Here is a 21318-nt window from a genome sequence, read left to right as displayed (position 1 = left end):
ACCATGAAACTATGGGAATAGTGGGCTTCTGCTTTCGCGACTGATTGCTCATTTCATAGTTTTCATAAAGCGTTCATTCAAGTTTTTTTTACCTTAGGAAATGAATTTCTGAAAGTTTTGAAAATTTACATGCCACAAATGATGACACTAAGGACGTCTCTCACAAAAGATACACACATTTGTATAAGTTGTATATGTTGTATATATCGGTCATAAAAATGCATGATTGGTGCATTCCTAACTCTAAAATATTGTCATAATGCCCATTCCTCCTACACCATCCCTCCACCATTGCTGCTGCTCTTTCCTCACAGTGATATCACCCAATAAGCCAATATCACCCTGCTTTCTGAAAGAAGATTCTGAGATTAAAATCAGTTAATCCCAAACTCCCCGCAGCCAAACCCAGCCCCCACGTTCTTAACCCAGAGAAAGATAAAGGAACAAGCCCACATTTTCTGGAAGTAATGACATCATCGGGTAAGTGACACAGGCACGGATTCTCAGAAAGGTTATTCAGACAGCCCGATGTCAGATGACTTGGGCCTCTGAGGGGGGCAACACGCAGAAATAAGGCTTATTATGCACTCCTCTCTCAGCGGGAATCCACCCTGGCCTCCCAGAGCTGGTTTAAAAGCTCTGGAGCTCCCAGTATGAGCTTCAGCCCAAACACAGGAGCCCCAACATCTGTGTATTTACCTTTACTTTGATTAGGCCTCTTAAACCGGGATTTCAACGGGTATCCCAAGACACTTACTGACTGCTCTGGTCTGAAGCAAAAGCCAGAAGCAGATATTCACAAGAAAGGTGTAAATCCATGAGAACTCAGGGTGTTTTAATCTGCAGCTTTTCATTCTGTTCCACTGTTAAATAAACAGGGAAGGAGATTGAATAGTATAAAATATTTAACGTCTACTGGCTGCCAGTACCAGCCACTACCACTTTAAGGGTGCTTTTGATTGTTTATTTAATATGGAAGGGGCACATCAACAAACCAGGACCACTGTAAAGCAAATATGAAAAATAATCAAAAAAAGAAAATTAAAACAACAAAAAAAAAAAAGAATAAAATGCATTAAAAATAAAATGATTGTTTTTTTATTAAAAATAAAATGTAATTATTAGTAATAACAGTATTTTAGCCAACTGGAGCTAGCCAGTTAGCTCGCAGAGATCACAGCTGCAGTCACTGACGATGATTTATGCAAAGAAATTGCTCTATCTGGCTGGCTAAACTCAGACAATTCCAGTTGTACAATAAAAGAGGTTGCATTCTGAAGTTTGGTCTTGTCTTTTATTATTTTAGCCAATTTGACTTTATCTTAGCCAGTTAGCCTGCAAGCATCTCCAGCATCTCGTCCTTAGTTAATATTACTTACAATCTAAGAAGGTGATTCATTCAAAAACACTGCTTTATCTGGCTAGCCAGTCATAAAACGTCTTTGCATTGAAAGGGGCTGCATTCTGGTGGTCTCTTATTAGCCCGTTAGCCTGCAAGCATCATTAGCACAGCTATCTAACACTACTTACATTCTGTGTTGAGTTATCTGGCTAACTGAAATACAAAACTATCTGAAAGGATTTACATTCTGACGCTTAGTCCTATTTCAGCCAACCACAGACACTGATTTTAGTGAGTGAAATCTGCGTCTTTGACCAGCAAAAAGCAAAGTGGCTGCATTTGACCTCTGGAAAAAATGGGGCTTCGTACTTCGCCAGCAACCACGCCAGTTATCTACACTTTTTTCCGCAATTCGTCATGCCTGCACCAAAATGGAGGATTTATCTGTCACAAATCTTTTAGTTCAGTCTTGGTCGCATATAATTTCACAAGGCAACAAGAAACTGCAAATGTCTAGCCATTTTGCCCTTTCAGCAAAAATCAATCCGCTTTGGGAGCCACAACATTTTACGTTTATTTATTGAAGTAGCGTTTTACCATCTTGGTGGTAATTATGTCTCAGTATGGTCTAATGTGCTAGCAAAGGCTAAAAAATATAAACTAAAACACAGACTTACTTTACTCTGCTTTAAGATTTAGCTCAGCTATAGCTGCTTTTCTCACATCTCCGACAGGAAACTTTTCTCAAAAGAGGAGTAGTTTTTTGGGAATGGCTCTCAACTTTTGACTTTTATGAGTCAGCTTTTCATTCGCCAGCTTCTTGTTCGAATTTTCCCGTTCCACCTTAAATTGTGCCAGAGGTGCCAGAATGTAACTGCTGCACCATTTAAGGTGGAACGAGAAAATTCAAATGAGAAGCTGGCGAACAATAAGCTCACTACAGCCTCGTGACTTTTTAGTGTTTGACAGTTATTCATTGCAGATTAAACATATCAGGAAACCAGCTGGAGTGATTATAAACGCAAATAAGTCCATTCGTCTCTAAATTATCGATGTTCGTCTTAAATCTTTCTCTTTGCCTTTTCATTGGGTACTAGCTGGGCCAGATTGTTACCTGTGTTGCTATGGTGACCAGCAGTCTGCGCTGATCTTCCGGGTTAAAGGGTGAATCAGCAGTTCTACATTAACTCCAGCATTTAACACCATTTATTGTTAAACTGTAAAGGAGGATTATTTTATTTTTACCTACAAATCTGATTCTACTGTGGAGCCACAGCAGGGTAGTAAAAGAGCCACACGTTGCTGACCTCTGTACTAGTACTGCGGCTTAAGATGGGGGGGCAGAGTGAGGGCGAGTGTCTACAACCTGACTGACAGGAGGTATATGTAAACAAACATGCTCTAAATATATGTTATTTGTTAGGATAAATTAATACAAATACTGAACATTGCACCCTTAAATAAATGTGCACTTACAGTTGTATGCAAAGGTTTTGGCACCCATGGTTAAATGACATTTCCTTCATTTTCTAAGTGAAAATAAAGCAACATATCTTCAACTGAGAACACACTTCTGCACATTTTAATGCACAATTACTGTTTATTTGCTGAATTTAACAGAAAATTAAACCATCAAATGTGGCCTGGGCAAAATTACGGCACATTTTCTCAGATGTGAATAGAAACCCTATGTTCCCTATGTAAGCGTTTGTATATGACTGCACTTAAAGCGAAGTATATCCGTTGTGTTTTGGATGCTTACTTTATATTAACCCCAACAGGGCCTGAACCAATTCATAACCCCACTATTATCAGAGAATGAGATAAACAAACTGCTGTCTATACAAAACCACAAAGAGAGATGACTGGAAAGTGTAAACTTTAGAGTGTAATAGAACAAGACAACGTTCAGGAGCAAATAACCAAATACTTACCCACAAGCACAGACACACAAACAATACCCAAAGCTGCCTTGGTCCTAGCCATTGTTCCGCAGAGAGTGCATTGTAATTTATTCCAGGCCTTTTTCTAATGCGAACATGATGCACTCTTTTCTGCGCTCCTAAAGAGGAGATGCTCATCAAACCAACTGTCTCTGCACATCAGATGACATTTTCCTACAGCCTGCCTCTAGCACAAATGTGACAATGGCAATCTCTCATAATTGCTGACTACAAGCACTCTTTAACTATCGGGCCACCGAAACGAAAAATACAACACCAATCAGCAGCTTCACATCCAGCAGCACAGCCAGCATCCATATGCAGACACGTGTGTGCATTTGTGGTGTTGTGTGGAAGTCCTAGCGGGCACTGAACTAAAAATACACAATCTGATGAAGTTAATCAACCAGATTTGGATGTAGTTTAGTCATCCAGTATGTGCCAAGGAATTATGAACTAGCCTTTGTCAACATAAAACACTTCACAAACGCTGAAAAGTCTTCTTGCTTCATCTTAAAGGGCCCATATCAACTGAAAGAAAGGAGTTGATGTAAAACGTAAACACTGCTAAAGTTGGTTTGTGACTTCATGCGAACCAACTCATTTACACATATCTACCCATTCAGCCTATAGCAGTTAAGCTCCGCCCACTCACATTGAAGTTACAGGGAGTGTTTCGGCATGGACTTTTTTTTTTTTTAATAAACCACAATACAGGGCAGCCAATCAGAACAGAGCTCATTTACATATATGAGTCCTAAAGGAACATGATGACCAAAAAAAAATGTTAAGTTCTAAGGGATAAACAGAGGATGGAAAATGATCGAATGGATGGAAATTATTAAAAATTAATTACCATTTTTGGTACATACAAACATTATAAGTGGATGAAAGTCTTTTGGTTTAATCTGACCCACTTGTATTTCATCATAATTCTGCTTCTATTTTCATGCTTTTTTGTCTTTGGCCAAATTCTAAACTTGTATTTTATTTTTTCCACTTAATAGGTCTACTTTATGCTTTTCTATGCCAAAAACAATCATAATTCATTGTTTCATGACCATTTTCCAACCTCTCTTTATCCTTTAAACAGGTGGTGTTTGTTACTGTGCCTTTAAGACTGATATATGTAAATGAGCTCTGTACTGATTGGCTGCCCTGTATTATGCCTCACTCAAAAAGCAGTTCAGGCTGAAACACTCCTTATAACTTCAGTGTGAATGTGCGGGGCTAAACCGCAGCAGACGTGAAGTCAGAGACAGTAGCTCTGTTGGTCATCCTCTAGTCAGAGACAGTAGCTCTGTTGGTCATCCTCTAGTCAGAGTCAGAGACAGTAGCTCTGTTGGTCATCCTCTAGTCCTTCATCAGTGGTCACAGGACGCTGCCCACAGGACACTGTTGGCTGGATATTTTGGTTGGTGGACTATTCTCAGTCCAGCAGTGACACTGAGGTGTTTACAAACTCCAGCAACACTGCTGTGTCTGATCCACTCAGACCAGCGCAACACACACTAACACACCACCACCACATCAGTGTTACTGCAGTGCTGAGAATGATCCACCATTCAAATAGTACCTGCTCTGTGAGGGTCCATGGGGGTCCTGACCACTGAAGAACAGGGTAAAAGGAGGCTAACAAAGTATGCAGAGAAACAGATGGACTACAGTCTGTAACTGTAGAGCTACAAAGTGCACCTATATAGTAAGTGGAGCTGATAAAATGGACAATGAGCGTAGAAACAAGGATGTAATGTGTCATAATGTAATGGCTGATCGGTGTACATCGTGCTTATCTCTGCGCTTTGGAATGAATTCTTGAAATCTGTTCACATACGGGCCCCGTTTATGTACGATTTCATGGTGTGCAAAATCTATGTGGACATGTACACATTCTGACACTGAGCTTGGGCGTAAAATGGATTTAACGCTTTTCTCAAGAGCTTTTTATTTTGTTTGCACGGCCAAAACGAAGCTTTGCGGGGGTGTGTATACGTGGGCAGTGAGTGTACAAGCATATTAATGCGTGTGCGTGTAGGATTTGTGATGTGTCTGTGCGTGCGACTGCCCACACACTGTGCAGTTGGAGTGTATAAGTGCATGTGAAGGCTGGTGTGTATGTATGTAGTAGTATTCAGTGTGATGCTGGGCGTAAGTGCCCCCGCACTGCGCAGCGTTCACCCGTGTCCCAGAGGCTAAGAGAAGCTGGAGCTGCTTCAGAAACACGCAGCGCCATTTGCATTTTAATTAAGTAGCTTCTGTCCGGCCCCTCCTCCCATCTGCCCAGTATGGGTCTCCGGGGGTCCGGCCCAATCCCTGCTCCGCACATCAGCTGGTACAGAATGCAGCAGTAAGAGTTCACACTCAAACGCGGAAGAATGAACACATTACTCCAGTACTGGCAGCACTTCACTGCCTTCCTGCTTCAAGACTAATTTTCTTTTTGTTGTCTTCTTCACTGTTTCACATTTGTAACTGATGTCTAATTATTTGTCCATCCATCCATCCATCCATCCATCCACCTATTTATCTACAGGCATATGCAAAGGTTTGGGCACCCCTGGTCAAATTACATGATTGTAATGTTTTGTGATTTTTTTAAGTGAAAATAGGTGAACACATCCTCTACAGAGACACACTTCTGCATATTTTAATGCACAATTACTGTTTATTTGCTGAATTTAATACATTGGGAAAATAAATTAAACATAAAATGTAGCCTCTGCAAAAGATGACAGCATATTTCATAGTTTAAGATTTTTTCTAAGCTGTTAAACTCCGTAAATAAACAGTACTTCTGCATTAAAATGTGCAAAAGTGTGTTTTCTGTAGTGGATGTGTTCACTTATTTACACTTTATTTACAAAATCAACAATACATAGAATTTGAATGGAGGTGTTCAAGCGCTTAAATGCAACTGTATCTAAAAAGCATTTTAAAATTTTTACTATTCTTCTTCTTCTTACTTCTTCTTATTATTATTATTTTATTTCTTTCTTAAAGGACTAGCACCTTCTTAGATATATGATAGTTGTCTCAGACATAAATTACCTGGAGGCCACTACCATATATATATATATATATATATATATATATATATACATACATACATATATATATATATATATATACATGCAACACTTCTGCACATTTAAAAGCACTATGACTGTGCATTTGCTAAATTTAACATGAATAAAAAAAAACATATAAAATGTGGCCTGTGCAAAAGTTATGTCACATTTTTTATGTTATGTTTTTCCCCCAATATGTTAAACTCAGCGAATAAGTAGAAAGTGTGCACTAAGATTCGCAGAAAAATATCATATTTAGAATTCTTCCCTTTAGAGGACGTATTAACTTAATTTTTTAATTCTTTTTTTTTATATAACAAAATGTGTAATTTGACTAGGGGTATTCAAAGTTGCACACGACTGTAGTTACAGCACACAGCTCAGTTCATACAGCACACGATACCTGCTTACCTTGCTGTTTGTTCTCTGTACTGGCTCTGCACTTTTTCCTCTGAATACCTGCAAAGCCATACAGGACGGACACTACGGCACTAGAGCCACAGAGCACTAGAGGAACTGTCTCTCTTCACCAAAGCCCTTGTAACTCTTGTCTTGTAAAAAGCACACAGGAGAAATCTGCTAGAAGCACTTTTCCCAGGAATCTTAAACAAGACAATAAAGACGATAATGAGGTCCACAACAACCCCATGATTTCCATCAGCTCCTTTCATGTACACAACATCAATATTTGATGATCAGTTTGGTCTGTCCACCAGAGACCCCACAGGGGTCTGAGATTGTGTGTGTGCGTATGAGGGAGGAGCCACCTCCTCACGAGATGGCCGTCTTATGAATAATAAACACGAGGAGGCGGCTCGTTAAGGCACATTACTTGCAAACCCTCACTCGCCGTCAATCATACAGCAGCAATTCATATGACACTCACAGCAGGCCTGACTGCAGGAACTGGGGGGGGGCGGAGGGGGCGGTCTACGTGGATGGAATTAAGATAGACATGTGTGTGTATGTGTGTGTGCATGTGTAATGTCTATATGTGTTTGTTTTTGTACATTATCAGGACAAACATGTCCTGGCTTTGTAGGAAAACCAGAAAACAAGGACACATGGTGTCACTGAGGCGACGCACCACTTTCACAAAGCAACAAAAGCGTCTTGATCGCCCTCTTGTGGAGAATCCTAAGCCTGCTGAGTAAGAATGAGTGAATGAGCGTGTTTAAATTAGTAAGTTAAAACCAGGTTCATATGTTGCTTTGCATCTAAAAGGCCTAAAGCAGAGGTTCCCAACCACCTGGCTGGGGACTGATACAGGGCTTTGGGTCGTTTCATAGTGGGCCGCAGTAATGCAGCAGTGAGTAGCTGTGCTGAAGTTCAAAGCACCTGACACATGCAGGCCACGGAGAGGAGCAGAGCTGAGAAAAGCAGGGTCTGCTGCTTTGGCTCAAGTGATATCCCAATGGGAGCTCACGGCCTGCACTGCCTCAGGGCTACTGCACTGTGGTCATGCAATGAAACCCCTTTAAAGGAAGACTGCCCTCAGAAATGCATTAACGCAGTTAATAATGAAGGCTGGCTAGCTAGATGCTGATTACATGATGTAAAACTTGCTTTCTCTGAAACAGTAACTTTACAGGACAAGGACAAAAACTTTCTTAATACCCTGTGTAATTAGGGGTTGCATAGACTAGTAGACCAATAAATCCACTAGTCAGTATTGTGGGCAGCAGATGTCTAGTTGAAGACAGTGCCTGAAATCTAACAGTAGTAAAATTTGAAGTGAGGAGGCAGAAGGACAGAACAGAAATCATTTTTTTTCTGCTGAACATAAATCCCAAAGCACTTTATTAGTGTGGAAATACTACACAAAATGAAGCTGCCTGAGACTGTGCTGAAATACAGGCTTGTAAGTCAGACCGGCTAGTTTTCGAGAACCGCTATAGGAAGGGATATTTGACTGACATGCAAACCATCCAGTCAAAGAACACTTAGGATGACGTGCAATAAAAAAAACAACTTTGAGTAGTTTGCCAAATGTATGATGATATCTTGTTTACTCAGTCAGTATTATTAATAAACATCTGTCCTTCTGTAAATGTTTTTAAAAAACAGTTTAAAACTTATTTCTTTACTTTAGCATTGAACTATTTATTTTTTGTTTCCTTTGTTTTTACTGGAATATTACTACTACTTTTATGTTCTTGTTAGTTGCATTTTTTTGTCTTTTTTCTTTTTATTTACGCTTTTATCCTGTGCTTTTTAATTGCATTTATTAATATATACATTTTCTGCTATATTTTGTTTTTATTCTTGATTATCTTTTCTTCCTCTGTTGTTTTTACTTTGTACTGTGAAGCCCTTTGAGCTGCATTTTTAATGTATGAAAGGTGTTTTATATATATATATATATATATATATATATATATATATATATATATGTATGTATAAAACATTATTATTATTATTATTATTATTATTATTATTATTATTATTCAGGAATTACATTTTTTAAAATGGGATATCATAAATGTTACCTAGTTCAGCAACTAGGCCTTTGTACTACTCTGAAAGGCTTACTGGCAAGCGGAGATGCAACTGCTTGCCACTTGCATTTATTCTGGTAAAGAACTGTTTGTTTCCCACATGGATGCAGACCTGAGTCAGTTTAAATTCTCTGTGAGGAGTGAGTTTCTGAGGGTTGTGGTGATTTTAGCATGCAGTTTACATCAGACAGTCTGTGTGCTACTGTGGGCAGAGCGCATGAGACTGACACTGAAATACAAACAAAAAAGCTCCTCTGCAATGCACATCTCACCTCAGGAGAGACTGCAGACTGGAAAAGGAGACAATGAAGAGAAGAAGATTTCCACTACTGCACTACACTCACCTCGCCCTTTTTCACTGTCATGGACTGGCGCCGCGGCGTGCTCTCCTCATTGATGCTAGACAGGAAGTTCTGAGAGATACGTAGAGCATCCTGGAGAAGGGGGTGGTCCGGGTGACTGGAGGGGGTGTGCTTCAGTAGGTCCTGTAACACAAATATATACACAAATATCTTCTTTTAAATTGGTCTTATGAACTTGGGGAAAAATATATGTGTAGTATAAACACCAAGTTCAAAAGTTTGTAAGTTATTTTCGATTATGAAAACATAAACTTTTGAACGTTAGTGTAAATAAGATACACCGTATTGGGACACCTACACAAGCTTTCATGACATCACATTCTAAATGCATAGGCATTAATATGGAGTTGGTCCCCCTTTGCAGCTCTAACAGCTTCCACTCTTCTGGGAAGCTTCTACAAGATGTGGGAGAGTGTCTGTGAGAATTTTTGCCCATTTATCCAGAAGAGCATTTGTGAGGTCAGACACTGGTGTTGGACGAGAGGGCCTGGCTCGCAATCTCCGTTCTAGTTCATCCCAAAGGTGTTCGACGGGGTTGAGGTCAGGACTCTGTGAGGGCCAGTCAAGTTATTCCACACCAAACTCACCCAGCCAGGCCTTTATGGAGCTGCTTTGTGCACTGGGGCTCAGTCATGTTGGAACAGAAAAGGTTCTTCCCCAAACTGTTCCCACAAAGTTAGAAGTGTGCAACTGTCCAAAATGTCTTGTTCTGCTGAAGTATTAAGATTTCCCTTCACTGGATCTAAGGGTTCTAGGCCAACCCCTGTAAAACAGCCCCATATCATCATCCCTCCTCTACCAAACTTTACAGCTGGCACAGTACTGTCAGGCAAGTAACGTTCTCCTGGCATTCACCAACCCCAGACTCGTCCATCAGACTGACAGATAGAGAAGCGTGATTTGTCACTTTGTCACTCCACAGAATACGTTTCCACTGCTCCAGAGTCCAGAGGCGGTGTGCTGTACACCACTGCTCCCACCGACACTTTTGATCTTAGGCTTGTGTGCAGCTGTTCGACCATGGAAACCCATTTTGTGAAGCTCCTAATAAGCAATTCTTTTGCTGATGCTGCTTCCAGAGGCAATTCGGAACTCTTTAGTGAGTGATTCAACAGAGGATAGGAACAGTGCACTTCAGCACTCGGCGGTCCACTCTGTGAGTTTGCGTAGTCTACCGCTTAATGGCTGAGCTGTTGTTGCTCCAAGGTGCTTCCATTTCACAATCATAGCACTTTCAGTTGACAGGGGCAGATCTAGCAGGACAGAAATTTCACAGACTGACTTGTGGCAGAGGTGGCATCCTATTACAGTGCCATGTTTAAGGTCACTGAGCTCATCAGCACAACCCATTCTACTGCCAGTGTTTGTCTATCGAGACTGCAAGGCTATGTGCTCAATTTTATCCACCTGTTAGCAATGAGTGTGGCTGAAACACCTGAACTCAATAATTAGGAGGGGTGTCCCAATACTATTGTCCATGCAGTGTATATGAAAGACACTTACATGTAAAACTAGTGTGCTTCTGGTCACTCTGTCCACAGGCTTATAAAGGAGAGCTGAAAGAGGACAGAACAGACAGCAAGACATTGATTACTCAGCAGGTCAGCTCTTCTTACTGCAGACTGTTACAACTTGGCTTAAAGCTACAAACAGTTTTTTTTGGCTAAATTCTCTTGTCTCTTAGGGAGCTGTATTAAGGTCAAAGCAACCCACAGTTTTAGGCCTGTAAGTCTATATATACTTTCAAAATAAGATATAATAGCTCTTACTTTCCAGCGAGTACTTGGCTGTCTGGTCTTTGCACTCCTTGGTATTTCGGACTTTCAGGTTCTAAAGAGACAAAACAAACACAAGATGAATGAAGCTACGCAAGCATGTCATCCCCACTGCTAATCCATAATGATATCACAATAGTATTTTACTTAAGGATTTGAGCTTCTTATGAAAGGTACATTTATCTGATATCTGAGTCTCCTCGTGCTGTGCAGACCTGAGCTGGTACAGAATGCAGGTCAAAGTCACAATGCAAAAGGATCCACTGCTGACCCCTTGCGCGTGGTTTACCAGTCAAAGACATCATTACATAGACCATTACATCCATGAATAACCAAAGCCTAAGGCTCATTGCACAGAATCGTCATTAGCTTAGATTGTTTGCAGTGCTAGCAGGACAAAGAACAATAAACAATACCTTAATAAAGTCAAGGTCAAATCAACCATTTTCAACATGAATAATGAACTGTAAATTGCTAGCAGTGCTTTTTTAGGCACTGACCAATGTAATAAGAATTTTATTTTAACCACTGATTTATATCACATTTGCTTCAATTTTTATTTTATTTATTTTAGAGCAACCCTCACGACATTCTTAAGCACTGTTTAAGCTGGATTAGTTTGACCAGAAGAGGTTGAGTAATTTATTGGTTTGACCGGCCAACTGATACAAGACACAGTGTCTCCGAAGTTACACAGACAGCCCAGACTGAAAGGTCATAGCTTGGATGTTCACGTCAGCATTACACCGTAAGTGCCATACTCAATAACAACAACACACCACAAACCATGTCTATTACAACTGTTAGACTGTAAAAGCACTGCAGACATCATACTGGATTAAAATCGCTCCACAATTATTACCGTCAGACTGTAAAACTACACACACTGCAGATTCATACTGGATTAAAATCGCTCCACAATTATTACCGTCAGACTGTAAAACTACACACACTGCAGATTCACACTGGATTAAAATCATCACACCACAATTATTACCGTCAGACTGTAAAACTACACACACTGCAGATTCATACTGGATTAAAATCACTCCACAATTATTACTGTCAGACTGTAAAACTACACACACTGCAGTTTTATACTGGATTAAAATCACTCCACAATTATTACTGTCAGACTGTAAAACTACACACACTGCAGATTCATACTGGATTAAAATCACTCCACAATTATTACCATTACACTGTAAAACTACACACACTGCAGATTCATACTGGATTAAAATCACTCCACAATTATTACCGTCAGACTGTAAAAACTACACACAGAAAACTAACGACAATGTAGATTCATACAGGACTAAATTCACTCCACAATTATCACTGTTAAAACTACATGCTGCAGATTCATTCTGGATTAAAATCACTCCCCAGTTGTTACTGTCAGGCTGTAAAACAACAGACACTGTAGATTCAAACTGGACTAAATGAACCACGATTATTACTGTCAAACTGTAAAAACTACAAAAACCACAGATTCATACTGGACTTAGATTGCAGATCTCTTGGGTAACTGCTCAAATTACTGTAAATTACTCCTCACCAGGTAAAATTAAACCAGCTCCAATAGAGTTTTAGACCAACTGAAGGTATTAATGTTACATTGAGGTACTATGTTTTCATACAAGGACATTCAGGTAAAAAATAATGCATTTCTGCACAGTCTCGAGGTTTTACAACCCACTCAGCACTCCGCAGCCCCTAAAGCCTTCTCTACTCTGCTGTCCCATTAAATACACAATTATCCTAACATTCATTTCTGTTAGTGTCAGGGGACCGGGGGGTGGGGGGTGGTAGTGGGGGGGGCACGCTCACTGTAGTAAATGAAGTATCAGTTGGCATGACAACGCTCAGTCAGGGATTGGATTGGGTTGAACTGAGGCTGAGCAGCACCTGATAATGTTTTTTATCCCTCTCTCCTTCTAATGTTCAGGTGGCTATGGAATCTCACACTGAGCCTATCAAGAGTGAAAAGGTCCTTTTTCTGCTCTTCAGGTGTCTCACTGGTCCATTTCTGAGCAAACTCAGGGCAAAGTGTACCAAACTCAGCGTAGGGACTTGGAAAAAGATGCTCCACTTACAGGAAGAGACGCTCTGTTTGGCTGAATGTGGTTGGAGGTTGCAGCATTGTTTGAATAAGCAAGGGAAGAATATCTGGCTTTCCTTTCTTTTCTATGGCTTTACTTCCCTTTCTATCATGTCAACTCATTTGTCGAAAGGCTTAAGCATAAACGCTTCAAAGATGAAAAAAATGTAAATGGAAAAGTTGCCACCTATGATTTTATATTCAGAATAGAAAGTTTATATATATATATATATATATATATATTTTCCCCTGAACAACAAGTAGTTTTCAGCTGCCAACAAGGCATGTGGAACATCTTCAGGAATGCTGGGAAAGCATCCCAGGTGGCTCCTCATGAAGCTGTTTGAGAGAATGCCAAGAGTGTGCAAAGCTGCATCAAGGCAAAGGCAGGCTGAGGAATCTAAAATATAAGATTTAGCAGATTTTATCTGTGTAACACTTGGTCAGTGTATTACTCTATGTTTTCTTGTTTTGAAGTCTTATAAAATTGGAAAAATGAAAAAAAAAAACTGCTGCTGTATTAATTACAAAGCTGTTCCCCTAAAGAGATTAAGGTTAATTTGACCAGGGAAAGTTGCCCCTTGACCATCCCAAAACAGTATTTGTCTCATTCAGGCCACTCCACGCAGGCATTACCTCAGAGATCTCAGCAAACTGGGTGTTGGCCTGGCAGCACTTCTCTGCTGTCTCCACTGCCAGTTCATAGTTGTCCACGAAGGCCCGGTACACTCCCAGCTGACTGGCCTGCAAGTGACAAAACAGAATATCATATTTATACGGTTATGCCATGTAAACATTACACTAGCGGGTCCTGATCCCACTCCTGTAAATTTTTGCATTTAGCTGATGTGTTTAGACTAACAAAGCCATAAAAATGTTCAGGGCAGCACGAAGGCCCGGTACACTCCCAGCTGACTGGCCTGCAAGTGACAAAACAGAATGTCATATTTATACGGTTATGCCATGTAAACATTACACTAGCGGGTCCTGAACCCAACATTCTGTAAATTTTTGCATTTAGCTGATGTGTTTAGACTAACAAAGCCATAAAAATGTTCAGGGCAGGACTGGAGTTAGCAAGCACTGGAGTACACTGTATCACAGATGAGGGTTTAGCTAAAAATCTAATTTACAAAACTGTCTCCATCCTGAAATACAGTCAACCAGCCAAGACATGTTTGGTGCCCATGTTCGATAAATTTTGCATCTTTAGTTTTGCACTGGAGCATTGAAGCTAATGTAGCTAACGGGTAATCAAAATGGTCAATTAGCATCGCTTGCCTCAAACTGTGTTCTCAAATCTAGATGTGGTTTCTGACATTGTACGACAGTCCCATATCTATCTCTGGCAAACCATGACTCAGCTCAGACCATAAATGTCAAAAAACAAGGAAAAACACCTCTACAATAATGCTAATTTCTGCTAGCAACCATATGGGATTCTAACAGTATGTATTTCTCAGTGCATGTAAACTCTTACTCTGATTTCTTTTGGATTTCTCAGTCTGCGCATGTGTGAAAACAGACTGCAGTACCAGAAATAAGCAAGCAGCGTCGCTGTGAGACGCAGCAAAACACTTCTGAAGCGAAACCAAATACATGCTTGACGAAATGAAGGGTTTGAATATTCTTCATCCTCTAGATGATGTATGTTCATGTTTTTTTGGTAAAGTGGCGCGATGTTTTTAAAAAAAAGACGTGGCATCAAGTTTGAGTTATACGTTACAATTACGCCACGACTTGTTCTGTGGGTTTACTGGCCGGTTTCAAAGCAGAAATCCGACTACTGCCTGACTTAGATAGACCCGGAGTTTCCCATTGTCTGATTACTCAAGTGCATGTAAACGCATGGATCGGATTACTGACAAAATCTGTTTTTGTATAGTTATCAGATTATCAAGTGCATGTAAACGCATGGATCGGACAACTGACAAAATCTGTTTTTCTGCAGTTATCGGATTAATAAGTGCATGTAAACACTCTTAATGTTCGTAGCAGTTTTACAGTGATTCTTTCAGAGAAGAGTGAAGTTTCCAGGACTTTCCAGAAGGCCAGTTCTCACTAAATTTGTCCCTCAGATTGTACAGCAAAAGATGACTGGTTGTTCCCACTGTCTGATTGGCTGTTATTGCCTTATTAGATAACTTCCAAGTTCTAAAACTTAACACGGAAATTAGTATGATACTTGCACAGTTTAAATACAACATGATGATTATAATAAATACAAACAGACTAAAAATTACCGGCATGCATTTTTTTTATTTCACAGAAATCACTAGAATTCCCTTTTTATGGACAAAAGTATGTTGCACAGCTCAAACATGAGCAACAGCCACCTTGAAGCCTGAATTCTGACCATTCTTTTGTCCATTTTTCTAGTGCAAAATTAAAAGCCAACATGGGACGCCAAACATATCTTGGCAAGTCCACTTGTCAACCTGTTATCAACCCCTTGATGAGTTAACTCTGGCATTTCAGAGCAGGAAACACGCTGTGAATTAATGCAGCCCTGCAGCACTGAAACCGCCCTTCATTTCACTACTGTTGTGATTGAACACTAGCATGTCTGCAGCACTGAGACTCGTAGTAATAAGTGATCCACGCGTGTGCGACCACAACCAGACAGATGAGACAATGTCATCACCGTGGGAACCACTGGGCCATCACCGTGGGAACTGCAGGGCCATCACTGTGCTCAGTTGTAGGGCCAACAGCAGTTGCCATGGCAGCGATGGCCAGCTCTGGGGTGAGCAATTAATGTGTGCGGCTGGCGCTTGTAAAAGCACATTTGAAAATCTAATTCAGTCATCCAAACTCATCGGCCCTGCCCACCAGCGCTGCAATTTATCTCTCTCTCGCTTAACAGCCCAATCAATCCCCTTAAACACAAATATACACGGGGATGATAAAGGGCCCCATCTGTGAGCGCGTGTATGTGTGTGTGAGACTAACGCATAGATAATCTGCAGTGCCCTATCAGTCAGGATCAGTCCACAATGCATAGAAAGACAACTGACTGGATTTCATAATTGTTACTGTTAACTTGTGCACCGATCAGGCATCTCCTTGTTTCTACACTCATTGTCCATTTTATCAGCTCCTCCTACTATATAGGTGCACTTTGTAGTTCTACAGTTACAGACTGTAGTCCATCTGTTTCTCATTCGCAGCACTGCAGTAACACTGACGTGGTGGTGGTGTGTTAGTGTGTGTTGCGCTGGTCTGAGTGGATTAGACACAGCAGTGCTGCTGGAGTTTTTGAAATTAAACAAAATTAATGAAATTAAACGACTGCCCACCTGTCCAGCCGGACACTGATGGACAATCATCTGTCAAGCTCTCCTGCTACCCGCTTCAGACCAGTTGCCCACGCCCCAGTCACCGCCACTTGCCTTGGACTAGCTGCCCACCCGACACTGAAGTAGACTCCTAACTATTATTACTACTACTATTAATATTAGTAGTATAATAATTTTGTAGGTAGTTTGACCAGAGGAGGATGGGTCCCCCCTTGTGAGCCTTGGTTCCTCCCAAGGTTTCTTCCCCAGCTCTGAGGGAGTTTTTCCTTGCCACTGTCGCCCCTGGCTTGCTCACCTGGAGGATTTACATTTCATGTTAAAACTTTGTCCTTAATGGATTTCTGTGAAGCTGCTTTGTGACAACATCAGTTGTAAAAAGCGCTATACAAATAAATTTGACTTGACTTGACTTGAAATAAAAATTAAAGACATATATTTTTTATTTCCCAGAAATCATTAGGCCGTCTCTGAAGGCCTAGATATCCCTGAGGGGTCCTTTCTGGTTACGTAGTACACTGTAGTGCAGCCTTGCATCCCTCAGCTTCATAGGTTTGACGGAATTTGCACCTTTACATCCTTTTAGAATTTTTGTCCATCAGGTTAATCTCATTACCCAGCATGCATTACTCAAATGTCACACAATCATTGGGAATCCTTACAGTGCTAAATATATATATAGCTAGAAGCTAACAGATACATCCTCAAGCCAGCATTAGTTATACAGGACAAACCTTAATTGGTCATCAAACTTTTTGTTAAACGAATAATTTAGCCAGCTAGTGCAAAAAAAAGCCCACCCCCAAGCATCTACACCAAAGCACTCACTTCCACCTTCAAGATACATCATTCGAAGGTGGCTTTCCAAGTTTTTAAACCAGCAAATTTCATTTTAGAAACTATTATGGCACTGCTGTAAGAAGTTTAAAACAAATTAAGCAAAGTGTTTCATTTCTGGCCGAAACATCCCTTTAAAATCAGCTATCCAACTTCTAAGGTTGCCATAAATTGTAAAAAGGCATAAAACAGCTTTCAGTTATTTTTCTTTGCATGTGAGTTGGTGGGGTCCTGGGCTCCAGCTCCACACCCCCCAGCTATGCATACACTGTCTTCTGAAACCAACCCACGCCCTTAGCTCCATCCTCTGTAACCCACCACACTGCAACACTCAGTGACCTCATCACTAAACAGTAGACATCAATAAATGATGTCAGAGCTTCAGCCCTGGCCTTTTACTTCACCGTAACAGCATCTCCCTCAGGCATTAGCTTCAATCACAGGCACTTCTCCCTAAACCGAACCAATCACTGCACACTGACCCGCACAGCCGGGCCAAAGTGGAACCTGATCAGCGGCTCGGAGCTGACTCCAGCCGCTCCGCCCCCCCGCTGCTGGAGAGCCAAGGAGCTAAAGCAATTTCACCAGCGTCTGGAATCCCATCCTCGGTGCGCAGGAACGGCCGCCCCGGGCCAGAATCAATCTGCAGCAGGAACTTCCTCTGTGACAATCTTATTAGGGTGTGGACGACACATGAGGCGCCCATCAGTTCTGCTACTGCATAGCGGTGCAAAACAGACACATTTCAAGCTACAGACTAGCTGATCCAACCCAAGAAGCAGGATTTCATTTGTTCAGAAGGAGAATGAGGGGGATGAAAAAGTAACAGTAATGGCATCCACTGGACCTACATACACACTAATATTTCATACACCGGACACGCCTGTAAACCAATGTATAACGCTGTGTGAAACAGGATCAGGTGTGCTGAGGGTAATATTTAGGCTTTCGTGGGCCTGAAGTGAGGTAAAGGTGAGAGGGAGTCACTGTCAACAAAGAGACCTAAACACGTTTGTTTTTATACACCCATATGAATTAAATAAATTAAACAACTGTAGTAATAACATGTACCATATGTACAGTAGTGTGTTCAAGAAATGTTTACATGTTAGTTTTCGGTTATGTGTTCTTCAGCATTTATTGAGAGGGCTTATTTTGCTAGGGACTCTTATTGTAGAGGGCGGGGCTACGAAACATCCCAGGCTGAGTGTGAGTGAGCAGTGAGCGGAGAGACGTGAGTAGAGTAGTGAATGAGCTGTTAGTAAAGAGAACTCTGCTTATGTACGGCTGTGGCCAACAACAGTGTGTAATAATATGTAAAAACCTATATGTAATAACATCCTATGTGTATAATAAAGGTGTAAGTACAGTTAATATGTCCCAAATGTATTACATAAAGTACCTAAGTGTAATAAAAGTAGTGGCCTATATGTATTAAAAAGATGTAAGTACCTATATGTAATATGTGCCACATGTATTATGCATACGTAAGTGCCTATATGTATTAATAAGTCATATTAATTATTATTAAGATGATGATGATTCCATTTGTGATATATCTATATCTACATCCATGTGTCTCATTTGTATTAAATATATGTATTAAGACTTTTCTAAGACTTTTCTAAGCCTAAATCTAACACTTACCTTATCCTCAGTAGCCACGTTTACATGCAGCCTAATAATCCATTAATAATTCGACTAATAGCTCGATCGAAATAGAATATGTCCATGTATACACTTCAGTCTGAATAGGCTTGTCCGATTGAGGTCATTCCGAATACAGTTTCTATCTGATTGAATGAGGTGGGTAATGCTGTAAATAATCAGTTAAATCAAAGAATAATATGTAAACACCTGTATCTGATTATATTCCCTATCGGAAGTTTAAGTCCGTTCTGATCATGTGTGTCACGTCATAGCGAAAGTTTATACCGTTCAGCATGGCGGAGCAGAAACTGGTCTGCAGAGGAGACGAAGTTTATGCTCTGATCTTTAAAAGACGGCGGTGGGACGGACGTCCAGCTTATGTGCCTCCGAACACGACGTCTTCCTCTCGACCTTCTTTAATAAGGACATGTGAAGGACGTTTTCCTGAGTCTGACATCATTTTAAAGCAATTAAAAACACAAGCACTGCTCACTGCTGCTCATCTCACTCTGACTGGACTCATGTGATGCTAGTTGTCATGGTAACGTCTACACTAAGCGGTTCTCTATGCATGCACGTAATTTTGGATCTGATTCCTTGTAGTGAGCATGTAAACGGAGATTTTCCATCAGATTGTTGAGTAGAGTGAGTATAAAAACACCTCAGTCTTAATCCATAATCGGAATGTATTCAATCAGACTGGCAGACATTTTTGCATGTAAACACAGCCAGTGATGAGAAGAAATGATTTTGCTGCTCCAGTTTTAAAAAATAAACCATATCTTTTTCAAAAATGCACTTTACAAAGACATAATCATCTTCTTAGCCCTGACACTACAGGTTAGCCCTGTTTTCTGTGGTTTTCCTACAAAGTCAGGACATTTTTGCTCTGAAAACAGCAACGAAGTATCAGCTGGCTGAGACAGCCTAACGGAGAAGAGCGTCTGCTGCTGACACAGGACACATGTGCATTCACTCTGCTTCCATGTGCTGCTCCACAACGACAGGAACATATGGTGAGCGCAGCCAGAAATGACACTGGCCTCCTCTCGAATGCGTCTACTGTGCACATACATTCGAAATGGGTCAAAGAGATGCACTGCTAGGACAGAACGCTGAAGCTCACCATGATCTGTCGCTGCCTGCAGAAAATCAACATACAGCTGTGACGAGCTGGAGTAAAACATTTAGGAGATATTTATTCCCACTCTCAGCTTGAAAACAAACTTCAAAACAGCTTTCTCTGGCACTCGCGCACCCGAAACCTGTCATTAAAGCGCATCCGCCTCCCATTTCCACCTTTTTTTGATTCGCGTTTGCCTCCTAAACTACTGAGCCACTGGGAACTGGAACACTTGAGAAGCAGCAGGGGAACGGCTCTATCAGAGACTAAATATGTCTCCCTCTCTCTCCCCCCTCTCTCTCTCTCTCTCTCGCCAGCCATAAGCATCGGTCTCATAGGGAGTTTTTTTTCTGGGCCTCTCCACTTTCTAATCCTGGTTAATGGGTTCCCATTGAGAGCAGAAGAGCAGGACAGTAGCATGGCCAGGCAGCCTCCGGTCAAAGAGACGGCCGGTCTGACTGAGTGACTGGAAAAACAATGCTGCTCTTGGGAATAAAAAAATATATGAAAAAGCATAACAGTTGCCATTGTTTATTAAATGTGAGGCAAAGAGAAGAAAATTGCTGAAGGGAAAATAGAGAGACAAATACATAGAGTGTATGAGTGCTGCACAGCAGGAGAGGGATGGGGAGAGAGAGTGAGAGAGCGGGAGAGAGGAAGGGATGGGGAGAGAGAGTGAGAGAGCGGGAGAGAGGAAGGGATGAGGAGAGAGAGAGAGAGAGAGATGGGGTGAGAGTCTCAGTTCTTGTACTGTATGACACTATTAATAGCCCTCGCTCTGGAACACAAAGCACACAGTGTTACATTAGCCCAAGCTGCCCGAGTGAGAAAGACAGCATTGTGAGGATGTTCTGTATGACCCACTGTCCACTGCATTTAGTGCAGACACAGCACGTACAGTGTTGCTTTAAGGGGATAAATAAGTTGTTCATCAAGAATTCTCTGCATTGGTGAAATGCCATCAAACACAACTCACAACTTAAGTTTTAATGGGTGCACTCTGAAAAACGCAGGAGCCAAAAAAGGTTTTTTTTTGTGCGACGCAACACTAGAAGCACCTTTGCTTCCCTAAATAACCTTTCAAGACATGTTTCTTCAAAGAACCACTCTTGTAAATGAGAAGTGAGAGTGTGAACAACCTTTTATGCTCTTCTTGTTCAATTTAAAGAACCCATTTCCTTCATTTTCCTTTCTTATTTTTCTGCAGAGATCCACTTCTGATGTTTTAGTAGGTTTACATACCAAAAACAGTCATAATTAATTTTCCTTCTTCTATCTATTCCTTTCTTACTGTGCCTTTAAGAGTGATATATGTAAATG

At 40.9% G+C, this 21318-nt stretch overlaps 1 protein-coding gene across 1 annotated transcript in view; it reads right to left on the bottom strand.

Moving 5' to 3' along the window:
- The window catches only part of bcr (BCR activator of RhoGEF and GTPase), a 159258-nt gene that overhangs the window by 30800 nt on the left and 107140 nt on the right, over positions 1 to 21318 (bottom strand). Inside the window, exons 5-8 of the mRNA XM_036588600.1 lie at positions 13729 to 13836; positions 10983 to 11043; positions 10717 to 10769; positions 9196 to 9336 (exon numbers count right to left, since the gene is read on the bottom strand). Of these exons, the coding sequence (XP_036444493.1) occupies positions 9196 to 9336; positions 10717 to 10769; positions 10983 to 11043; positions 13729 to 13836 (363 nt within the window). The remainder of the gene's footprint in view (positions 1 to 9195; positions 9337 to 10716; positions 10770 to 10982; positions 11044 to 13728; positions 13837 to 21318) is intronic.

Source organism: Colossoma macropomum, unplaced genomic scaffold (genome assembly GCF_904425465.1).
Source record: "Colossoma macropomum unplaced genomic scaffold, Colossoma_macropomum, whole genome shotgun sequence".
Classification (NCBI taxonomy): Eukaryota; Metazoa; Chordata; class Actinopteri; order Characiformes; family Serrasalmidae; genus Colossoma; species Colossoma macropomum.
The sequence above is the reverse complement of the archived record's forward strand: the minus strand, read 5'-3'. Positions and strand labels throughout refer to the sequence as shown.